An 18,693-nucleotide genomic window follows, 5' to 3' on the forward strand; every position below is an offset into this window, starting at 1 on the left:
TGAAACAATGTACAGTTGTTTTTATTTATATTATAACTTTAATTATTGATTTAGGTTATGTTTTTGGTTTAAATTATATTTCTGGATTAAGATATATAGTTGAATGTCAATTAGTGCTTGATATAGTTGATTGATTGATTTTGTATATGATTGTATTTGGCTGATGTTGTAGATTTTAGATTTGGTGAATAGATCTGCAAAGATTTTATGGTGTTTGCTTAATTTTGGTTCATGTATAGTTTGTGAACTTATAACGGAATGTTAATGGTGACTCTTAGATGATTAATATTAATAATAATTGATAATAAATTTTTTATTGGTTATAAATTGGTGTTTGATTTATCTATTGTATTAGCTTAATTTATGACAATGTATGGTTGATCTTGTAGACGATAAATTAGTTAATTGTTAAAATCATAAATAGTTTGGTATGATTGATTTTTTATCTAACATAGTATTAATATAGCTTAATGCCCTAATATCTAATGCTTAATACTTATCAGCATTGCTCTTTCAATTTCTAATTTAATATTGTTCTATTTTTATAATCGATTTTGCTACGTTACCAATAGCATATCTGCCAACTTCTGCCAACTCTTATTTATAATTGTGTTTCATGGAAGTGTGTTCGTGGATGTGTCTAATAAAAATGTCTTTTTTATAACTGTGTTTAATAGAAGTATCTTTATAGATATATTTTCTGGATGTGTCTCTTTATATATGTATTTAAAATATATTAATTATTAGACACATCTACGAATACACTTCCATGAAACACAAATATAAATAAGAGTTGGCAGAAATTGACACATAACATGTTGGTACCCTATACTTTTCCTTTTATAATTGAGAATTTCTTATCTTTTAAATCTGATTTTCCTACTTAATTGAATTTTTTTAATAATAAATTTTGATATTTAAACTTGTTTGTGTTTCAACTAAAAATGATTAAATTGTTAGTTTAGAAATTATTAGATTTAAATCTCTGAAATTATATATTAAATTTTTAAATAAATTTTAAAAAAATTAAGTTTACCGTAAGATTATCGTTGGTTAAATCTGCCAGTAACTCTTAATTTAATTATTAATAATAAACAATATATTACTGTCAGATTTATCGAGAAAAAATGCAACCATAACGAACTCTAGAATTTCGCAATTAAAAGTTTATATTTGTCCGTAATTAACAATAGACGAAAAATTCCAACAATAAATAGTTATCAGTGAAGTTTATACCGTCAAATTTATTTTGCCACTAAATTTATAGGCGAATTTTTTTAAAAAATTTAAGTGTACTCAACATTTTCTTGTAATGTACGCTCATCGTCGTAGTCACAATCGTCATGTTGTGAAGCTTCATCGTCGCAGCGAATCATCCCATGCTACCACCGACAAGCCAAATCATTGACTTGGCGGACTTCACAATCTAAAAGAGCTGTGAAATCGGGAGATCGAGGTTAGTCTTGTAGAGTGTGAACTTGTATAATGCAGATGAAGGGTTGAACAGTAGGCTAGAATTTTAACAATGGAGCAAATAAAGGATTTGCAAATAAAAAAAGGAAAAGGGGATTAAACGAGAGGGGATGAGAGTTTGTGCAGCGAGTTCTAGAAAAGCAACAATGGCGGGAAAGAATGACAGTCGCAGAAAGATCAGGAATTCGAGTAAAATGGTAGACATTGCAATGGAGGTAAGATTGATTGTGTGGACGGAATATTAGAGATAATATTAATGAAAATAATGATAAAAAATGTAGAACAAATTAATGGAAAAAAGATAAAAAATATTTTTAAAATAATTTTAATAGAGTTAATATTTTATTAATTTTGTCAAATAAAGACAAATTTGATAATTATCAAATGTATTTAGATCAGTTATGATCAACTTTGTCAATATCTAAATTTTTTAAAATTAAAAATAATTATTTACTCTTTATTTATTATTCATCAACAATAAGTTAAGCTATTTGGGAACCATAAGTTTCTAAACCGATTTGTGGATTCATCAACAATCTGATTAAGCGATTAACTCTATATGCACCATGCACGGACCACAATGAGCTGGATGGCAGATCAATTAATTAATAAACCATGCATCTGAAGCTAAGGTACAGGCCTACAGGGAACTTTAAAAAAAAACCTAGTAACGCCCTACCCAACTAGTAACTTAGTAAGCCACCAACAAGCTGTCACACTTTAAGCCTTGCATTAATATTAAAAGAGCCACTAGATAAAGATGTTAATAATTAAAATTTAATATATATAATTAATTAAATTATGTTATTTTTATTAAAATTAGGCTAGATAAATAAATTTGATAAAAAAATTGTTAATCAAATCTTGAACTAGTCTAAATTAATATTATTTTTTATATAAAATAACTACAATATCATATTATAAAAAATGACTAAAATATTTTTATTATATATATATATATTTATTGAGAATCCTAAATTTTAGTCCTTTATTTTTCTATGGTAGGGTTAGAATTTATAATTTTTAAAATTAATATATATATATATATATATATATATATATAAAATAAGAGTATTTTAATCATTCTCTATAATAAAAATATTGTAATTTATAAAAAAATAATATTAATTTAGACCAGTTCAAAATTTGATTAACCATTTTTTCGGTTAAATCAATTTGTCTACCCTAATTTTGATAAAAATAACATGATTTAATCGATTATATATATTAAATTTTAATAATTAAACAATATTTAAAAAAAACGTTTTAGACGTCTTTATCTAAATGACTCCCTAATATTAATAAATTGATTAACAGTTATTTCGTGGCAAACGCAACAAACATATTTTGAGGAACCAACGTTTTTCGCTTTTCAGATTTTTCCGCAATAGACTTGCGCAATCTTCTTTTTTTTTTTGTCCTTTTTTTAAAAATAAAAGTGCGACGCAATAAGGTAGAGCAATACTTAGAAAAAAATAAAAAAAATAAAAAAATTATTTTTTATTAGTTTAATGTTGATGATAATTAATTATATTATAAATATATAAAGAGTACTGAAAATTTTCACTTTTTTATTTTTTATTTATTAAAATTTATCAAAATAAAAAAAATCAATTTTTTCTTTTTCTCAACTTTAACTCTTTTTCTTTCTGTTTTCTCAAACTATTAACATTACACTTTAAATCTTTATATTTGATCATTTCTAACAAATAAAAAATTGTATGTATTTCTATTATAATTAAGAGTAAAGTATTGTTTTTGTCCCCAACGTTTGGGGTAAATCTCAAAATTATCCCTAACGTTTCAATCGTCCTATTTATGTCCCTAACGTTTTAAAATTGACTCAATGTTGTCCTGCCGTTAGGGATCCGTTAATAAAATTAACGGCGGGACAAAATTGAGACGATTTTGAAACGTTAGGTACGTAAATAAGACTAAAATGTTGGGGATAAAAACGATACATAGAAATAAATTTTAATTTTATTCTTCAATAATATCAATTTTTTATTGTACATAGTATTCAATTATTTTTAATCATATTTACACTTAAGCACCTTATTTTCATTTTAAATAAATTAATTTTTTTAATAATTTTACGCTTAAAGTAATATAATTTTTTTATAAATAAATAAATTTTATACTTTCATTCTAAATAAATAATGTAATTTTACTTTCATTACTTAATCACATTACTTATATTTTTTTATAGTTTTACACTTTCATTATAATCACATTACGTTATTTATTTAGAATAAAAGTGTAAAATTTATTTATTTATAAAAAAATACATTACTTTAAGTGTAAAATTAAAAAAATAAATTTATTTAGAATGAAAATAAAGTGATTAAGTGTAAATATGATTAAAAATAATTGAATACTATGTACAGTAAAAAATTGATATTATTGAAGAATAAAATTAAAATTTATTTCTATATATCATTTTTGTTCCCAACGTTTTAGTCCTATTTACGTCCCTGACGTTTCAAAATCGTCTCAATTTTGTCCCGCCGTTAATTTTATTAACGGATCCCTAACGGCAGGACAACATTGAGTCAATTTTAAAACGTTAGGGACGTAAATAGGACGATTGAAACGTTAGGAACAATTTTGAGATTTACCCCAAACGTTTGGGACAAAAATAATACTTTACTCTATAATTAATTATTATCAATATTAAACTAATAAAAAAATAATTTAGATAACAAAGTATTTTTTTATTTTGTCATTAATAATAAAAGAGATTAACACCTAAAAATTCTTTATTTCACTTGTAATTTTCTAAAGCAATACAGCTTGCTTTATTTTAAAAATATCCTTTTATTTTTTCTATCAAATATTTTAAATTAAAGAAAAAAAACTAATTAACCACTTCTTAATTCTTACACTCTTCTTTTTAGTTTTTACTAAATATTAATATATCTAACTCTTAAAATGTTGATTTATTGTACATAAAATATTCCAAAATCTACTAAAATCAACTATTCAAATACATTATATCTGTCAAATCAACTCATAATTAAAAAACAACTGTTAAACATTTTCAATGTCCTTCTTCTTACATAATAAATAATATTATATATTATTCTATTCAATAACATTTAAATATTTAATCTACTCAATTTGTTCTTTGTGTTAACCCCCTGCTAAAACAAATAATATAAATAGTTTAAATCGTGGTAATACTAAACTTCTCTATACAACTTTAGTGAAATTGTAACTTAATATATTTGCCAATAATATTGTTTCTTGCATATTTGTACAAAAGCGTTAGTCAAAAAATATATAATTTTTAAATTAAACTTTTATGCAATTTTTTTTCTTGTTGGTTATTTTTTTATCAGTTAAATATTTTATATACAGTAGTAATTGCGCATGAATAAATCATCTTTCTTTTGGAAATTCAAGTTAATTTATTTTTAAAGGGTTAAGTTACGAATTTAGTTTTTGTTCTAAAATGACTTTAGTATTAACAAAGAAGAAAATGAAAATAGACCGTTAAATTGGATGGATAGAGTGTTTGATTTGTTCGTGGATTGTGACTTGGAGTGATATATTTTTTTTTCGGATTTAAGTTGCAATTAAATGTGGGTAGAGTAGCATATACATACATAATACATCCCTATATATTTATTATTCATGATTATTATGGTAGGTTGAAACGTTACTTACCTATTGTCATCATTACTATGAATATTGATATTGAGTAATGGTCGTATTGGTCTTTAATATTTATTTTAATCAAATCAATTATTTTAATCTCCCTGTCAATCCTGTAAGAATTATAATACTCTTCGAACAACTTTATCTTCATTCTTCATATTAAACCACTCCAACTTCAATCCAAAGAAAGGTAATTTATATGCATCATATTAGGATTAGGGTTTATCATTTAGCGATTAATTTAATCAAATTTTATAAAGTCATTATGTTTGTTGTCATTATAAAACGTGTTACATTAACTTTTATTAATTTTATCAACAAAAAAAAAAGTGAGAGAATGACATGATTAACTTAAATTTTTTTAAGAATTAATTTGATTAAAAAAAAAATTTGAAGATCGATTTATCGCGTGATTTTTTAAGTAGGGTTTGTTTTGAAGTATTGAGACAGAGATTGAGAGACTGAGACTCAATATCATGTTTGTTGGTTTAGAGACATGTGCTAAAATTTCTGTCTCTATCTCCAAAATTTTAGTATTGCAGTACCTTCAAAAAGCGAAAATATAGGAGACTAAAATTTTTAGAGATCGAGACTGAAACTTTAATAACATTTTATACCTAAAATACCTTCATTTCAATTAATTAATTCTAATTTCACCATTTGTACAAATTAAATTAGAATTTCATTCTTGTTTCAATTTCTATCTCCCACTTTATACCAAATAGAATACTGAGATTTATTCTAATTTCTATCTCTTAGTTTTTGTCTTTTAGTCTCAGTCTTTCCATCTCTGTCTCTTCACCAAACATTATTTTAAAGACTAATTTGACTTCAATATATGTAATTTCTATATATGAAAAACATTGCTTGCAAATAATACATAAATTTAATGCAAGTGTTTTTCAATATATATATATATGTGTGTGTTTTTCAGGATATTATGTCAAATTTCATAAATTTTTATTTTATATTTATTTATTAAATACTACAAACAAGAGTCTACACAAGTCACCAAAAAAAAAAAAAAGAGGGTGTACTCTACTCATTTCTATTTCTAATCTGACATCAAGAATAACTCCAACAAAATCTTTTTTATCATTTCATATATTTGCAATTCCAAAATTAAACAAATAGTTTTACTTGCACCTCGGGAAATTATGGTAGTGATCAGGGCTTATTTACTATATTATAATATTACATTTTTTTAAGCAAATAAGGTATAAATCAATAGGGGGTTAATTTTCATACCTTCATATTGATAATTGTCCTTCTTAAATTCATCAATATTAATATACAAAAATATTTGAAAGATAATAAAAAATTAATTTAAAATCTGTCTAAAATTATTTTATTTTATATTTTTTAATTATCACTTACATTATTTTATATTTTTAATTTCTAATAAAATAATTGAGTAATATTAGATATAAAAACAGTATAATTATTTAAATATTACATATATAAAATTATAGATATTAAAATAAATTAAATAATTTTAGATTATCAACTTCCTAACATAACCGATTGATATATTACTATTTGTTAGATTTAGACCAGTGCATTGCGGGAAATTTAGATAGATATATAAATTAAAAAAATTTGAAATTGATATAATTAAAATATTTATAAAGCTCGGAGAAAAATTATGAAAATATTCAATTGAACTTTTTTATTTAATTTTATATAATCATTTTTATTTTTGCTTTTTCTTAAGTAGTTTTTTTTTTGTCTTTTTAGGTTAAAATTAAACACTCTAAAGCAAGAATAACACTATTAGATGCAATGCAAATGCATATATAATATTTCAATAACTAAAAATAAAATTTAATTTTCTAATTTTATTTTTTATCAATCACAACCCCATGCATTTTTAACATTATTATTATAATAAAATAATATTAGAAATATAAATTATTCTTGAAATGGTAAAAAAAGTAATATGTAGGTGACAAATACAATATATAATTAATGAACACAATTAGACAAAAGCAAAAAGAAATATTGTAAGAACGTATATTTTAGTGTTCTAAAAAATTCATCATCTAATACATGATGAGCCAATTGTTTAGCAAAACAAGAAAAAGAACTTTTAATATTAAAAATAATTTCACAAAATATTAGCAAAAATGAAAAGAGTAAAAGACCTCAGATTATGTAGAAAGAGATAAAAAAAAAAGTGTGGTGTAGATGTTGAAAAGATTTTTTAGGTATTTTCAATAACAACTATAAAAGTAGTCATCTTGATTTATTTAGATTTATATAGTAAATATGAACAGAAGTGATTATAAAAATGAAAGAATGGATTTGGTAATTATGATTTGAGAATTAGCTGCCGAAGGAGAATATATTGTGCGTAGATAACGAAGGTAATTAGTAAGAGTTAGTGAGTATAATTACTTAATTAGTGAAAAAAATGAATGCAATCATAACAGTTTCTAGAAACATTATAGATAAAAAAAATAAACTTAAATGGTAATATGAGAAAAAAATTAGACATTTATACTATACTACAATCAAATTATCAACATCGCATTGTCTCATAATATTGGTATTTTCTTTCATATTATATAAATATAAGATGCAAAACACATTATTTTTCATAAAATTTGAGCTGATTATTATTAATTTATTATACAATGCTCTACCCGTTTTCCCCCAAAAGGAAAGCTAACCACAAACTAAATTCAAGCTCGAAATTATCACTCAATTACTATTCTTTCGTTAGTATAATAACTATTACATTTTCATTTTATGCATGTTCTGCCATATTTAATATTTAAATTAAATTATATCATATTCAAATTTCTCGTTAATGATAATATAACTTTAACAACATTAGAAAAAGGGTTTGGTTAAAGAAACCATTCCTGTAGACACAAAAGTCATAAACCTTTTTTTTTTTTCCACGATATCAAGGGTTAATTTGTCGTAAATCTAAATTCCATTTAAAATTTTACTATTGGTCAATAAGTTGCTGCATGTATAAAATAATATTCAAACTCCTAATACTTATTTAAGCGGACTATTAAACTAAGCACTAAGCTAATTCAAGTTAGTTAAATTCATAAACCTTTTAAAAATATTAAAAAGTTGTCAAATTTCATTCGAAAGTAGCACAAACGCATTTCAACGCCTCTATTTTTTATATGGAAGTAAAAGTAGTGATATATCTTAATATTGTAATTTTTGGTATTTTAGAAAAGTGTGAAAGATATACAAATCGGAGGATCCGATTTCCATACTTCAAATGTTTTAATTTTTTAAAAAGAAATCTCTCGATCCGATTTCTGTACTCTCACAAATCCTTCGGTCCGATTTCACAAATCTCTCGGTCCGATTTCTATATCCTCACAAATCGGACGGTCCGATTTTTGTTTATCTAATTAAACGGTTCCACATTTGAGAATAGCACCCAATTAACCCATATTTTGATTTGTTTATCTAATTAAACGATTCCACATTTGAGAATAACACCCCATTAACCCACATTTTGAAAAAACACAGTTGCTACTCCAATATCAAAAACAAAATCTGCCATTTTGGCCCTCGTTTTGAGACTTTGATGATTGCTTTTCTTAATATTGCCTGACTATAGCATTTCAGTATAATTCACCATGACACCATCATTTCACTATGCTCATCACATCATTATTTTCAAACAGAATAAAAACTACATTTTTATTTTCCAACGCTTGTTGTAAAGGAGCCCAATCATGCTAAGCCGATCCCAGCCTCGGCTCCTCCCAACAGCAGCTGGCTAAGGGCAAAGTTTACAGCATAGGACAGCACCGAAATGTTGTCTCTCCTTTGGTGGATGAAGTTCACCATGCTTTGCAGACTAATAATCCTACCTACAAAATTTTCCTCTTAATCTCATCTTTCCATATATTTTATCATAAATCTCCATGTTTAGAAAATGAAACACCAACATTCCATTCAAGTACACTAGAACATTTTAACACCTTCCAAAAACATACATCATTATGTATATCTTTTAGAGACATAGGAGTGATAGACATTAATCAAGCACTAACCAATTAATCAAACTGCAAATAAAAAGGCCATAGCGTATACAAACTAAAATATAAAGTTAAAAGAATTTAAACCTGGATAAAAGATTACAATAATCCACATTTACAAATGGGTAGCTCACAATAATGGCATAGGACTTCATCAGGCTCCAGCTTGTATTTTTAATTTTTATAATACAGCAACGAGAAAAAACATATGCCAACAAATACGTAACTGTTTCTAGACTCTCAATTTTCCTGCTCAAGCTCAAATTCGAATTTGGAATACTCCGATTCATACATTGATAGGATTCATTTTGAGAACTGTGGAACTGTCAACTAGGATCTGCATGATGGTAGAGTGATGCCTCCACAACAAGCAGCGATAATAAGGTAGAGTAAGAGAACAATCAAGCAAGTCAATAGCGCCCTGTTGAAGACCAAAGACACATACAATCAAGACAAGAATCCCAGGAAAAGGAAAAGGTGCCCTCTACCTTAAGATTTACTGATTTTGGAATCCATATACTTTATAAATTACTATAATAGGAAGCATATGAAAGAAATTAAACTCACAGGAGTTTGAAATTTTTCATCCAAAGAGCTCTTCGAAGGCGCTTTGATTGTTTCCTAAAGTGAAATGCACTGTCTTGCATTGTAGCGGTCTTATCAACAAGAAGCTCAATCCGATCGCCTCTCTCCAATATTTTCTCAATATTGTCCACCATGATAGTGCGTATCTGTACCACAGATTGATAAGTTTAACGTCACCAACTAAATGAAGAGATTCAAAAACATAGATGCATGATAATCAAATATCAATGAAGTGAACCATATTACAGCATCTATACAACTCAGAAACAAAACCCAACGTGCCACACAGAAGCATGTTGGTATAGTGATTTTCAGTAAAAACCATATATAACTTGGCTAGTAATCTAGTATAGCCTCTTGGTCATCCTCCTAAAAGCACGTGAAGATTCCAAGGGGTATCTGCTTCTGCTTAGCATAACAACTTTCTATAAAAAAAAAAACACTAATAACTGATATCTCTGCCATCATTCTCCACGTCAAAGTACAAATTACTAAGTGAAAATAACCTACTTTGGTAGCTAAAATTCAGAACAATAAGGAGGAAGGGAAACTTAACAATGAAAGATAGGGTTACAAATTACATAAACCACAGCACAAGTGCACAACTTCACTTAGCATATCAAAACTTTATTAGCTTGTGTAGTCTTCCATTCTCATATTATACTAGATAAATAAAATGGTAAGGATAAAGACAAAACGGGGAGGGACAGAGTTTTCTTTAAAGTGCACTTGCCTCACCAACTTCACCCCTGACACGATTGAGGGTATCAGCACTAGGATTGCTAGAAAAGAATTCCATTTGCTGGTGAAGAACTCTTGAAAACTCATCATTCATAGCATAGGCTGGTGCAAATTGGGCCACTCTACCGTAGTTCTTCATAAACCTCATTTGGATATCTTCTAAGTATGAAAAAGGGATTCTCCCTGCACAAAGAGAAAATGGAACATAGTATTATAGTAAGCTGATTAAAACAACGTATAATTGCTCGGGCTATGGTTTTATATATAACTTCTACTTGTTATTTATTGCCCAGACAAATATGCTTATCTTTATCAACAGATTTTAGAATTCAAAGGTTTCGACAAAGAAAGTTGGAAAACAGCACAGCACGTAGCACTATAAAAGATTAAACTGAGGGTCCTGCATATCAAATGATTATTGGAAAACCACTAGTCTACACCACACTTTCTTTTAATGGTGCAAGTAGTTTTGTCTCTAACAAGTTATAAAGAGCAAAGCATTCTATATTATCTCAAAGATATTTAAACGAGTAAACTACCATTACTACCTACAAATGATTAAAATGCTGATAAATCTATCCACGAAAAAATGAAACAAACATTGTTATCCATGAAAGATGGGTTTCGTGTACAATAATACCTAAATACTAAGAAACTGGCCAAAACTCTCAAGCTACCCGTCCTAGCCCAACCTAACTTCAAATTTCCAATCACAACTCTAACCCACCCTAGCCCTGATCCCCAACCCTTCACCCCCACTCGGGATCTCATTCAGGATGAATTGTCCAACCATCAATCTGGTTGCCAAGGCTTGCCTCTTCATTTCCAGAGTTTCCATTTCTTACTCTTTTCTATGCTTCCACGGCCTCCCTCTAGATCTAGCAACAGGTGGGTCCACCACTTTTTCAAACGAAAACTAAAATTTTAGAAAAATCAAAACCCTAACCCTTTGATTTCCTTCAGAAACTTCTAATTCTCATCCATCATAGCTCTTAAAGGTACGATTTGTTCGGATCCAAAAGCAATGTGTCCAAACCGAAGGAGGAACTTGAAAATATTTCGAAGAGTCGATGGAAAATTCGAGAAAATGGAAGGGGGGATGGTTAGAAAAGAAAAAGTGTGTGTGCACGCGCGCATGTCTCTGTGTGTGTGTGTGTGTGTGTGTGTGTGTGTGAGAGAGAGAGAGAGAGAGAGAGAGAGAGAGAGAGGTGTAGGTGAGTTTGAAGACAAACACTTTTTGTTTGAGAAAGAGTCAGTGATTTTTTTTGTGAGACTGAGTAGTATTGTCCACTGAAACCTATCTTTCATGGGTACAATGTTTCTTTAGATTTATTAGCATTCTGAACAAAAGGTAATTTACTCTATTTAAAGCCTCACAAAGTTAAAAGGTCTCTCAAATATGGACATGTATCTTTCATCAATATGGTTTGTCAGCCTCACTACTTGCTAATACAATTTTTGCTTTCCCAATACATACTTGTTAATAAATTAAAACAGGCTGCTGATTACATAGTTGGAAAATATCTGGCCCCATTGAATGCAAGCAGAATTACAGAACTGAATAGGTTCTACAGCACAGAGTCAATAAAATTTAAGAAACACAATCTTGAAAACCTCAGTCGGAATGGTGGATCAGATGGGAATAACCTAGAGGCTAGGGATAGAGGGAGACCTAAAAAACCCTGGATGAGCTGATCAAAAGAGATTTAAGTAAAAACGGACTTAGTTTAAACATGATTTACAACAAGGTATAATAACATTGTCCGTGCAGCTGATTCCACTTAGGTTTGGTTTGGAAAAGTTTTTGAAGAGGTAAACCAAAAGCACAATCACCTCGTTTTGTATTTGGTAAATCAAAAGAATCATGTACTTGTGTTTTCAGCTTTTAGAAGTTAGCGGTGTTTTGAAAGCATCTAAAGAAGAACTTTTCAAAGTTGACTTGTACTTATCAAAATTAAAAAAGTCTAATATCATATCATATATTAAGAAATATTCAAATTTACTCTTATGTCAATTATGGTCTTTAAAAATTTGTAAAACTATTTTACCAAACACAATTTTTATTGCGTGTGCTTATTGAAAGACATTTTTAGTTTGATTTACCAAACATAGTTTCTATAACTTTTAGAAAGCCAAAAGATAGCTTTGATAAGCTACTTTTGAAAAATAAAAACTTTACCAAACCAAACTAGGATTTTGTTGTTGCTTTTTATGTAAACTATATAGGACTACAATAGGTAAGGAAAGACTACAAAATTTATCAGGTGGCAGTTATAAAACAAGCAAAGCATGTTGAGGTTCACACAAAGGATGTCCTTTTGTGCTTCAACACCACATACAACTTTTCAAGGAAAACTTGACATATTACAAGACTTGTATGTGGGAGATGGCACTAGGCCTCTGGCTGACTCTGGAAGCCTTATAAGAAATTGTGTGTGTTTGGCTATCTGGCTAGAGAACATCCTCTAATTTAAGAATCAGAAGTCAGCAGACACATACTATGAGGAGCTGTGTGGTCTAGCGATTCTAGTAAAAAAATTCTGGGACAGTCTAACAGTTTAAAGCAAGACTAGGTTTGGTAGAATTCATGCATCATGGCATTTTTTCGCGTCAAGTGTGGTATTTTAGTCCGTATCCGCAACCTCCTACAACATAGTGTTTAGAGCATATTCTAAAACTTCACACATCCCCTAAAGCTACAGACTTCACTCCTGAGTCCACACAGTTCCCTGATGGAAAAAGCCTTTCAAAAAGCACAGTTAGTTTAAGATATCATGCCAGTGCACACCACATTCGACCAATTTGAGCACAGTGGGAGATAAGGCTCAAATCAATCAAGCACAGCAAACCATGAACAATTGATAAACTCATACTGGCTATCAAAAAACATATCATCAGTGTTGTAAAAAATCTCGAGAATATCTCTCTCGATAACGATGAACAGATACAGAACAACATTTCAGAACTTGATTGACAGCCTTTACACAAATTTCAAGCCTCTCAGATAGATCCTAAGCTTATGCAGGAGAAGCAACACCATTAATCTCCCAAAACGAGTTCAAACTAGTGTAAATACTAATGAATTGGATAACACAACAAGAAGTATAAGAAGAAAAGAAAGAGTTCAGGGCTCACTTCCGAAGGTGTCGTTGGCCATACAGAGGTATGAGAGGCCATCGGAACGGAGTATGTGGAAGATGTATCGGTCCTGAGAAAAGCAGAGCCTGGACTCGGCCTCCGCCGGGAGCTTCTCCAGGATGCGGCGTGCCACGGCGCCAGTATTCCCGGTGACAGCGCTGAACTCCGCCAGCACCACTGTGCCCCTGGCCACCAAGGCATAGAGGATCGCCATCGCGCAAAACCGCCGGCTGTAGAACTTTGTAGAAGGTTCTTGGGTCCCTCTGCTATTCCTTCTTCTTCCTCTGATTCCCCTTTCTAGCTAGATCTTCGAGTTCTAGGTCCCAATCCCATGGATGGAACCACCAGGGTGCTATCAAAAAGAAAACGTTGAAATCGCTCCTATTATTTCCTGTTTTTCTCTTGTTTTGTTTTGCTTTTTTTTTTTTTTTTGGGGGGGGGGGGGGGGGGGGGGGGGGGGTGGGTTTGAAGGGTTTGGTTAATTTTTTATTTTCTACCGGGGTTGTGATAACTAGGGCCTAAACCACCACGGGTGATTCCAGGGTGGGGAAATATTAACTGATTAAGAGACAGATTACAGAGACAGCGAAGCCACCCGAGTGACCCGTTGTTGGCTCCGGCTCATTGATCGATCATCACTCTGTCTTGATTGAAAAGTTGTTGAGGTAATCTAATTTGTTTTAATTGAAAATTTTATTTAGTTTTTAATGTTGTGACATATTTGGCCAGTAGATTTTGGAGTAAATGATTAATTTTTTGGTGTCTAAATAATAAAAAAAATATAAAGTAAAACACCTATCTTAGATCAGATATAATAATTTGTTGAAGAGTTTTACAAGACTTATATCAAATAACATGATTGAGATTATTTCTAATTTCATATCTAAGGATGGCAACAACATAGGACATAAGCGGGGGTATCTTTCCACTCCTCATTCTCGCCCTTAGATTTTCTTCCCGTCCCTATCTTAATCCTACCATGAGAAAATATTGCTCCCATCTCTATTTTTCGTGGATCCTCATTTTTTGCGGGCCACATTCTCCATCTTTCTATATTGGTTATTTTTATAAAAGTTCTAATAAAAAATTTAAAATAATAAATAAAAAAATCAGAAAACATTACTACAACATACAAGGACATAGTCATGTAGTAGTAAAAAGGGAAAAGGATGCCGCGATCAGAGACAATGAGGCGGCGAGGGGGTGACGACACGATAAGCACTGAGCAGGAGTGGCTAGGGATATGGTTGTGACGCTATGGGAGATTGGAATTTGTCATCCCTATCCATATCTAGCCATCCAATCCGTAGTTTTATTTGCTTCTCTACATATCCAATCAAATTGTTCGTACCAGGGTCTTAATAACAGCTCCTGAATTTTCCTAACTAAATCAACAACTTCAAATTTAGACCCACCAGGAGAGTCATGCAAAAGATGAAGAATGTCTAGACAATCTGTTTTACACACTATGTCTCTCAATCCGCAATCCCAAGTTAAAACAAGGCCCCTCCAAACTGCAAAAAGCTCACATCAAATGATGGACCAGGGAGGAGAGCTACCAGAACAACCCGCAATCCAACCCCATTTGAATTTTTAATAAGAATGCCAAATCCAGCCAAGCTCAAATCAGTAAACAAACTAGCATTACAATTAACTTTAAAACTATTACCTATAGGAGGTTTTCAGGACAAACGGTTCTTGAAAGTACTAAAAGAAATACACATGTTCATATATAACCTTAGATCCATTACCGTGCTTATGATGAGAACAACCACCTTGTGATCTGTCCAATGATTTTCAGCATTGAAAATGTCATTGTACCTATGCCTCCAACCAAACAATAACCCGAGAATCTAGCATATGCCAAATAACTCTGGAATATACACAATCTCTAAGGCAATATTCTACTGTCTCCAGAGCCGCATTGCATCTTTGGCACATAACCAAACTAGCAAGATACCACCTGAAATGGAAGACATCCGTCGGGAGAGCATTATAAACCCCAAACCACATAGTCAATCTTTTCCAGAAGATAATGAAGATTCAAGTACCAAAGCCAGTTCCAGTTGCTATTTTCATTCCAATTCAAGTTATTCTTTAACAACCAATGATAACCCTCACTTGCATTATACCATTTTGTCTCTGCAGGTCACCAACTCCACCCCAGTTCCATGCTAGCCAAAGTCGAATAATGTAGGCAATGAATGAAATGCTTGACCTCAAGAGGAATTGTCGATGCAAGTCTCTCCACCTCCCAAGATCCATCATGCCACAAATCCACCAGACCACCATTACAAAATCAGACTCAGATATGTGAACATAGGGAACAATATCACAAAGCCTTCCAAAAAGAGTCCACTCATCTTACCACACAGATTGTTGCATATCCCCAACATTCCATCTGAACCCATTCTTGAGAGGATCAGATGCTTTGTGAATGTTCTTCCAAATGGATGAAGAATTCTGATTGTTATTGTTGTCAAGAAAAGTTGAATTCCGAAAATATTTTATGCATCATAACCTGAACCCACAACTTGTCTCTATTATTGAAGCAATCCCAAACTAATTTGTCAATAAATGCCATGTTAGCTTAGTAGGTATCCCTAACACCCAAACCACCCATCCTTTTAGGAGTTATAGCAACATCCCACTTAACCAACGACAACCGTCTCCCATTAGTTTGGCCTTTCCATAAAAATTGCCTTATCAAAGAATCTATCTTTTCATAAGCATACTTCGAAAGAAGAGCAAGCTGTGTTGTAAACCAGAATAAAAGCCATTACTGATTTAACCAAACAAAGTCTTCCTGCCTTATTTAGCAAACGCCCTTTCCAACTAGCAAGCTTCTTCTGAATCTTTTCAATAATATCCTGAGCCGTCCTCCTGGAAGACCTTTCATGCCCAATATTCACCCCTAAATATCTTTTGAAGTCTTGACAAAAACAAATAGTAGAAACTCTCAAGATACCTCTTTCCTTCTCTAAGAAATATTCTTTGACCACTGAACCTTAGATTTACTAAGATTCACCTTCAATCCTAATGCTTTGGAAAATAACTCCATAGTCCCCAAAACTTTCCCTACCTGATGAGCTTTCGTAGCTTTACAAAAAAATAGGAGATTGTCAGCAAACATCAAATGGAAGATTTTAGGGCCATGTCTAGAGACCGACACAAGTATCCACAACCCTTGAGAAACCCAATGAGTAATAAAATAAGCAAGAGCCTCCATACAAAGCACCAAAAGATATGAGAACATGAGATTAATAGCAGCTCCCAGGAAACCAAATCTGAACAACGAAGCTTCAAGGAATCTTCAATCCACCCTGTCATAAGCTTTCTCTAAATCAATCTTGAAAGCTATAGTCCCCTTTCTAGACTTAGTGTTCCTCATGAAATGCATAATTTCCTGTGCAAAAATGATGTTCTTCATAGTTCTTCTTCCCGGGATAAAATCACGTTGGAACGGGCCGATGATCTCCAAAAAAAATAATGACCCTGTTCACCAGCACTTTTGTAATAATTTTGTAAAGAACGTTACATAAACTAATGGGACGAAAATCTCTTAACAAAGAAGGAGCTTCCACTTTAGAAATCAGAACAATGAAGGTATCAAAAATAGCGGGATTTAAAATCTCGCCCTCAAAGGCTCTCTTGACTAACCCCCACATATCATAACTAAGAGAGTCCCAAAATTCTTTATAAAATAGAGCTTGAAAACCATTCGGCCTCGGAGCTTTGAAAGAATTCATGGTCATTATAGCTCTTTTCACCTCTTCTAACGCCACCGGTTTAACAAATCTTTGACAGACCTCATTGCTAAGAGATGGGCAGAGAAAATTGCCCATAATATTAAGGTAAATATTCTCCCTCATAGAAAATAGTTTTTGAAAGAGAATTTGTTTCCTGCTCAATCACCTACATCTCAGTGGCCCAAGTTCCATCATCTAACAATAACCCATAGATCTTATTCCTTTTTCGCCTAATAACCATCTGCAGGTAAAAAAAAAAGTATTTCTGTCACCACATCGAACCCACTGCTCTCTAGATTTTGCTTTTTGGTACCACAAAAGCTCTTCCTGAAGAAGGATAGAATTTAGCTCCTCCTGAATACCTTGCTCTTTCACCCTCAACTCCGGATCTTTTTCACTCTCGAGAGAAATCTGAACATCATTCTGCTGCCTCTCCAACTCCCTCTTTTTAACAAAAATATTTCCAAAAGTTTTTTTATTAAAAGTAAGCGCATCCCTCTGAACCTCTAGCAAACTCCTGACAACATCGAGGGCTCCTTTATTCCAAGCTGTATGAAAAACATGTCGAAAAAGCAAATGAGTCATCCAGGCAGTTTGAAATCTAAAGGGACGGGGACCCTTCTTAATTATCCTAGCTTTTGTACATCTGATGAGCAAGGGATAGTGATCAGAGTGAAAACACGCCAAAACCTCATTATAAGCCTCAAAAAACAGCAAACACCACTCCTGATTAATGACAGCTCTATCCAATATTTTCGCAACCTGTAACCCCCTCCGACCTTCCTATTCCAAGTGAAACTCCTTCTAATAGCTCCCATATCAAATAGTCGACAGTTTGTCAGAGTATCTCCAAAAAGCTCAGCTCTAACATTACTAAACGTTCCTCCTTTAACCTTATTCTGCAACAGAATATCGTTAAAATCCCCTAACATAATCCACGGACCTTGTATTGTATTAGATACCCTTATTAAATCATTCCACGGACCCATTCACCGATGGACATGGGGATTAGAATACACTACACTACAAAAAATAGAAACATTGCATATAGAGATTTCAAAACCGATACATTGATCAGCCATATCAACCATTCTCACAGTCATCAGAGAATTAGAACAAAGAAACCAAATACTCTTACTGTGACCTCTAGCCTCAACAATTCCAACATCCTGATAACCAAACTTACTCCAAAAGGATCTCATTCTATCGAAAGGAACATGAGTTTCAATAAGAATGAAAATCATTAGATGAAATTTACTAACTAATTCTTTATAATGCACCCGAGTCATTTTGTTAGAAACCCCTCTAATATTCCAAGATAAAAAAAA

At 31.2% G+C, this 18,693-nt stretch overlaps 1 protein-coding gene across 1 annotated transcript; it reads right to left on the minus strand.

Moving 5' to 3' along the window:
• Positions 1-9,142: 9,142 nt before the first annotated feature.
• On the minus strand, positions 9,143-14,015 carry LOC130970841 (vesicle-associated membrane protein 714). The gene is made up of 4 exons (XM_057897039.1): positions 13,614-14,015; positions 10,471-10,661; positions 9,720-9,883; positions 9,143-9,573 (listed from the first exon to the last, which is right to left on the minus strand). Exons 1-4 carry the CDS (start codon positions 13,828-13,830, stop codon positions 9,483-9,485), a joined length of 663 nt encoding a protein of 220 aa, XP_057753022.1. The 5' UTR covers positions 13,831-14,015; the 3' UTR covers positions 9,143-9,482.
• Between the last annotated feature and the right edge of the window lie 4,678 nt (positions 14,016-18,693).

The sequence above is a fragment of the Arachis stenosperma genome, chromosome 3 (assembly GCF_014773155.1).
Source record: "Arachis stenosperma cultivar V10309 chromosome 3, arast.V10309.gnm1.PFL2, whole genome shotgun sequence".
Lineage (NCBI taxonomy): Eukaryota > Viridiplantae > Streptophyta > Magnoliopsida > Fabales > Fabaceae > Arachis > Arachis stenosperma.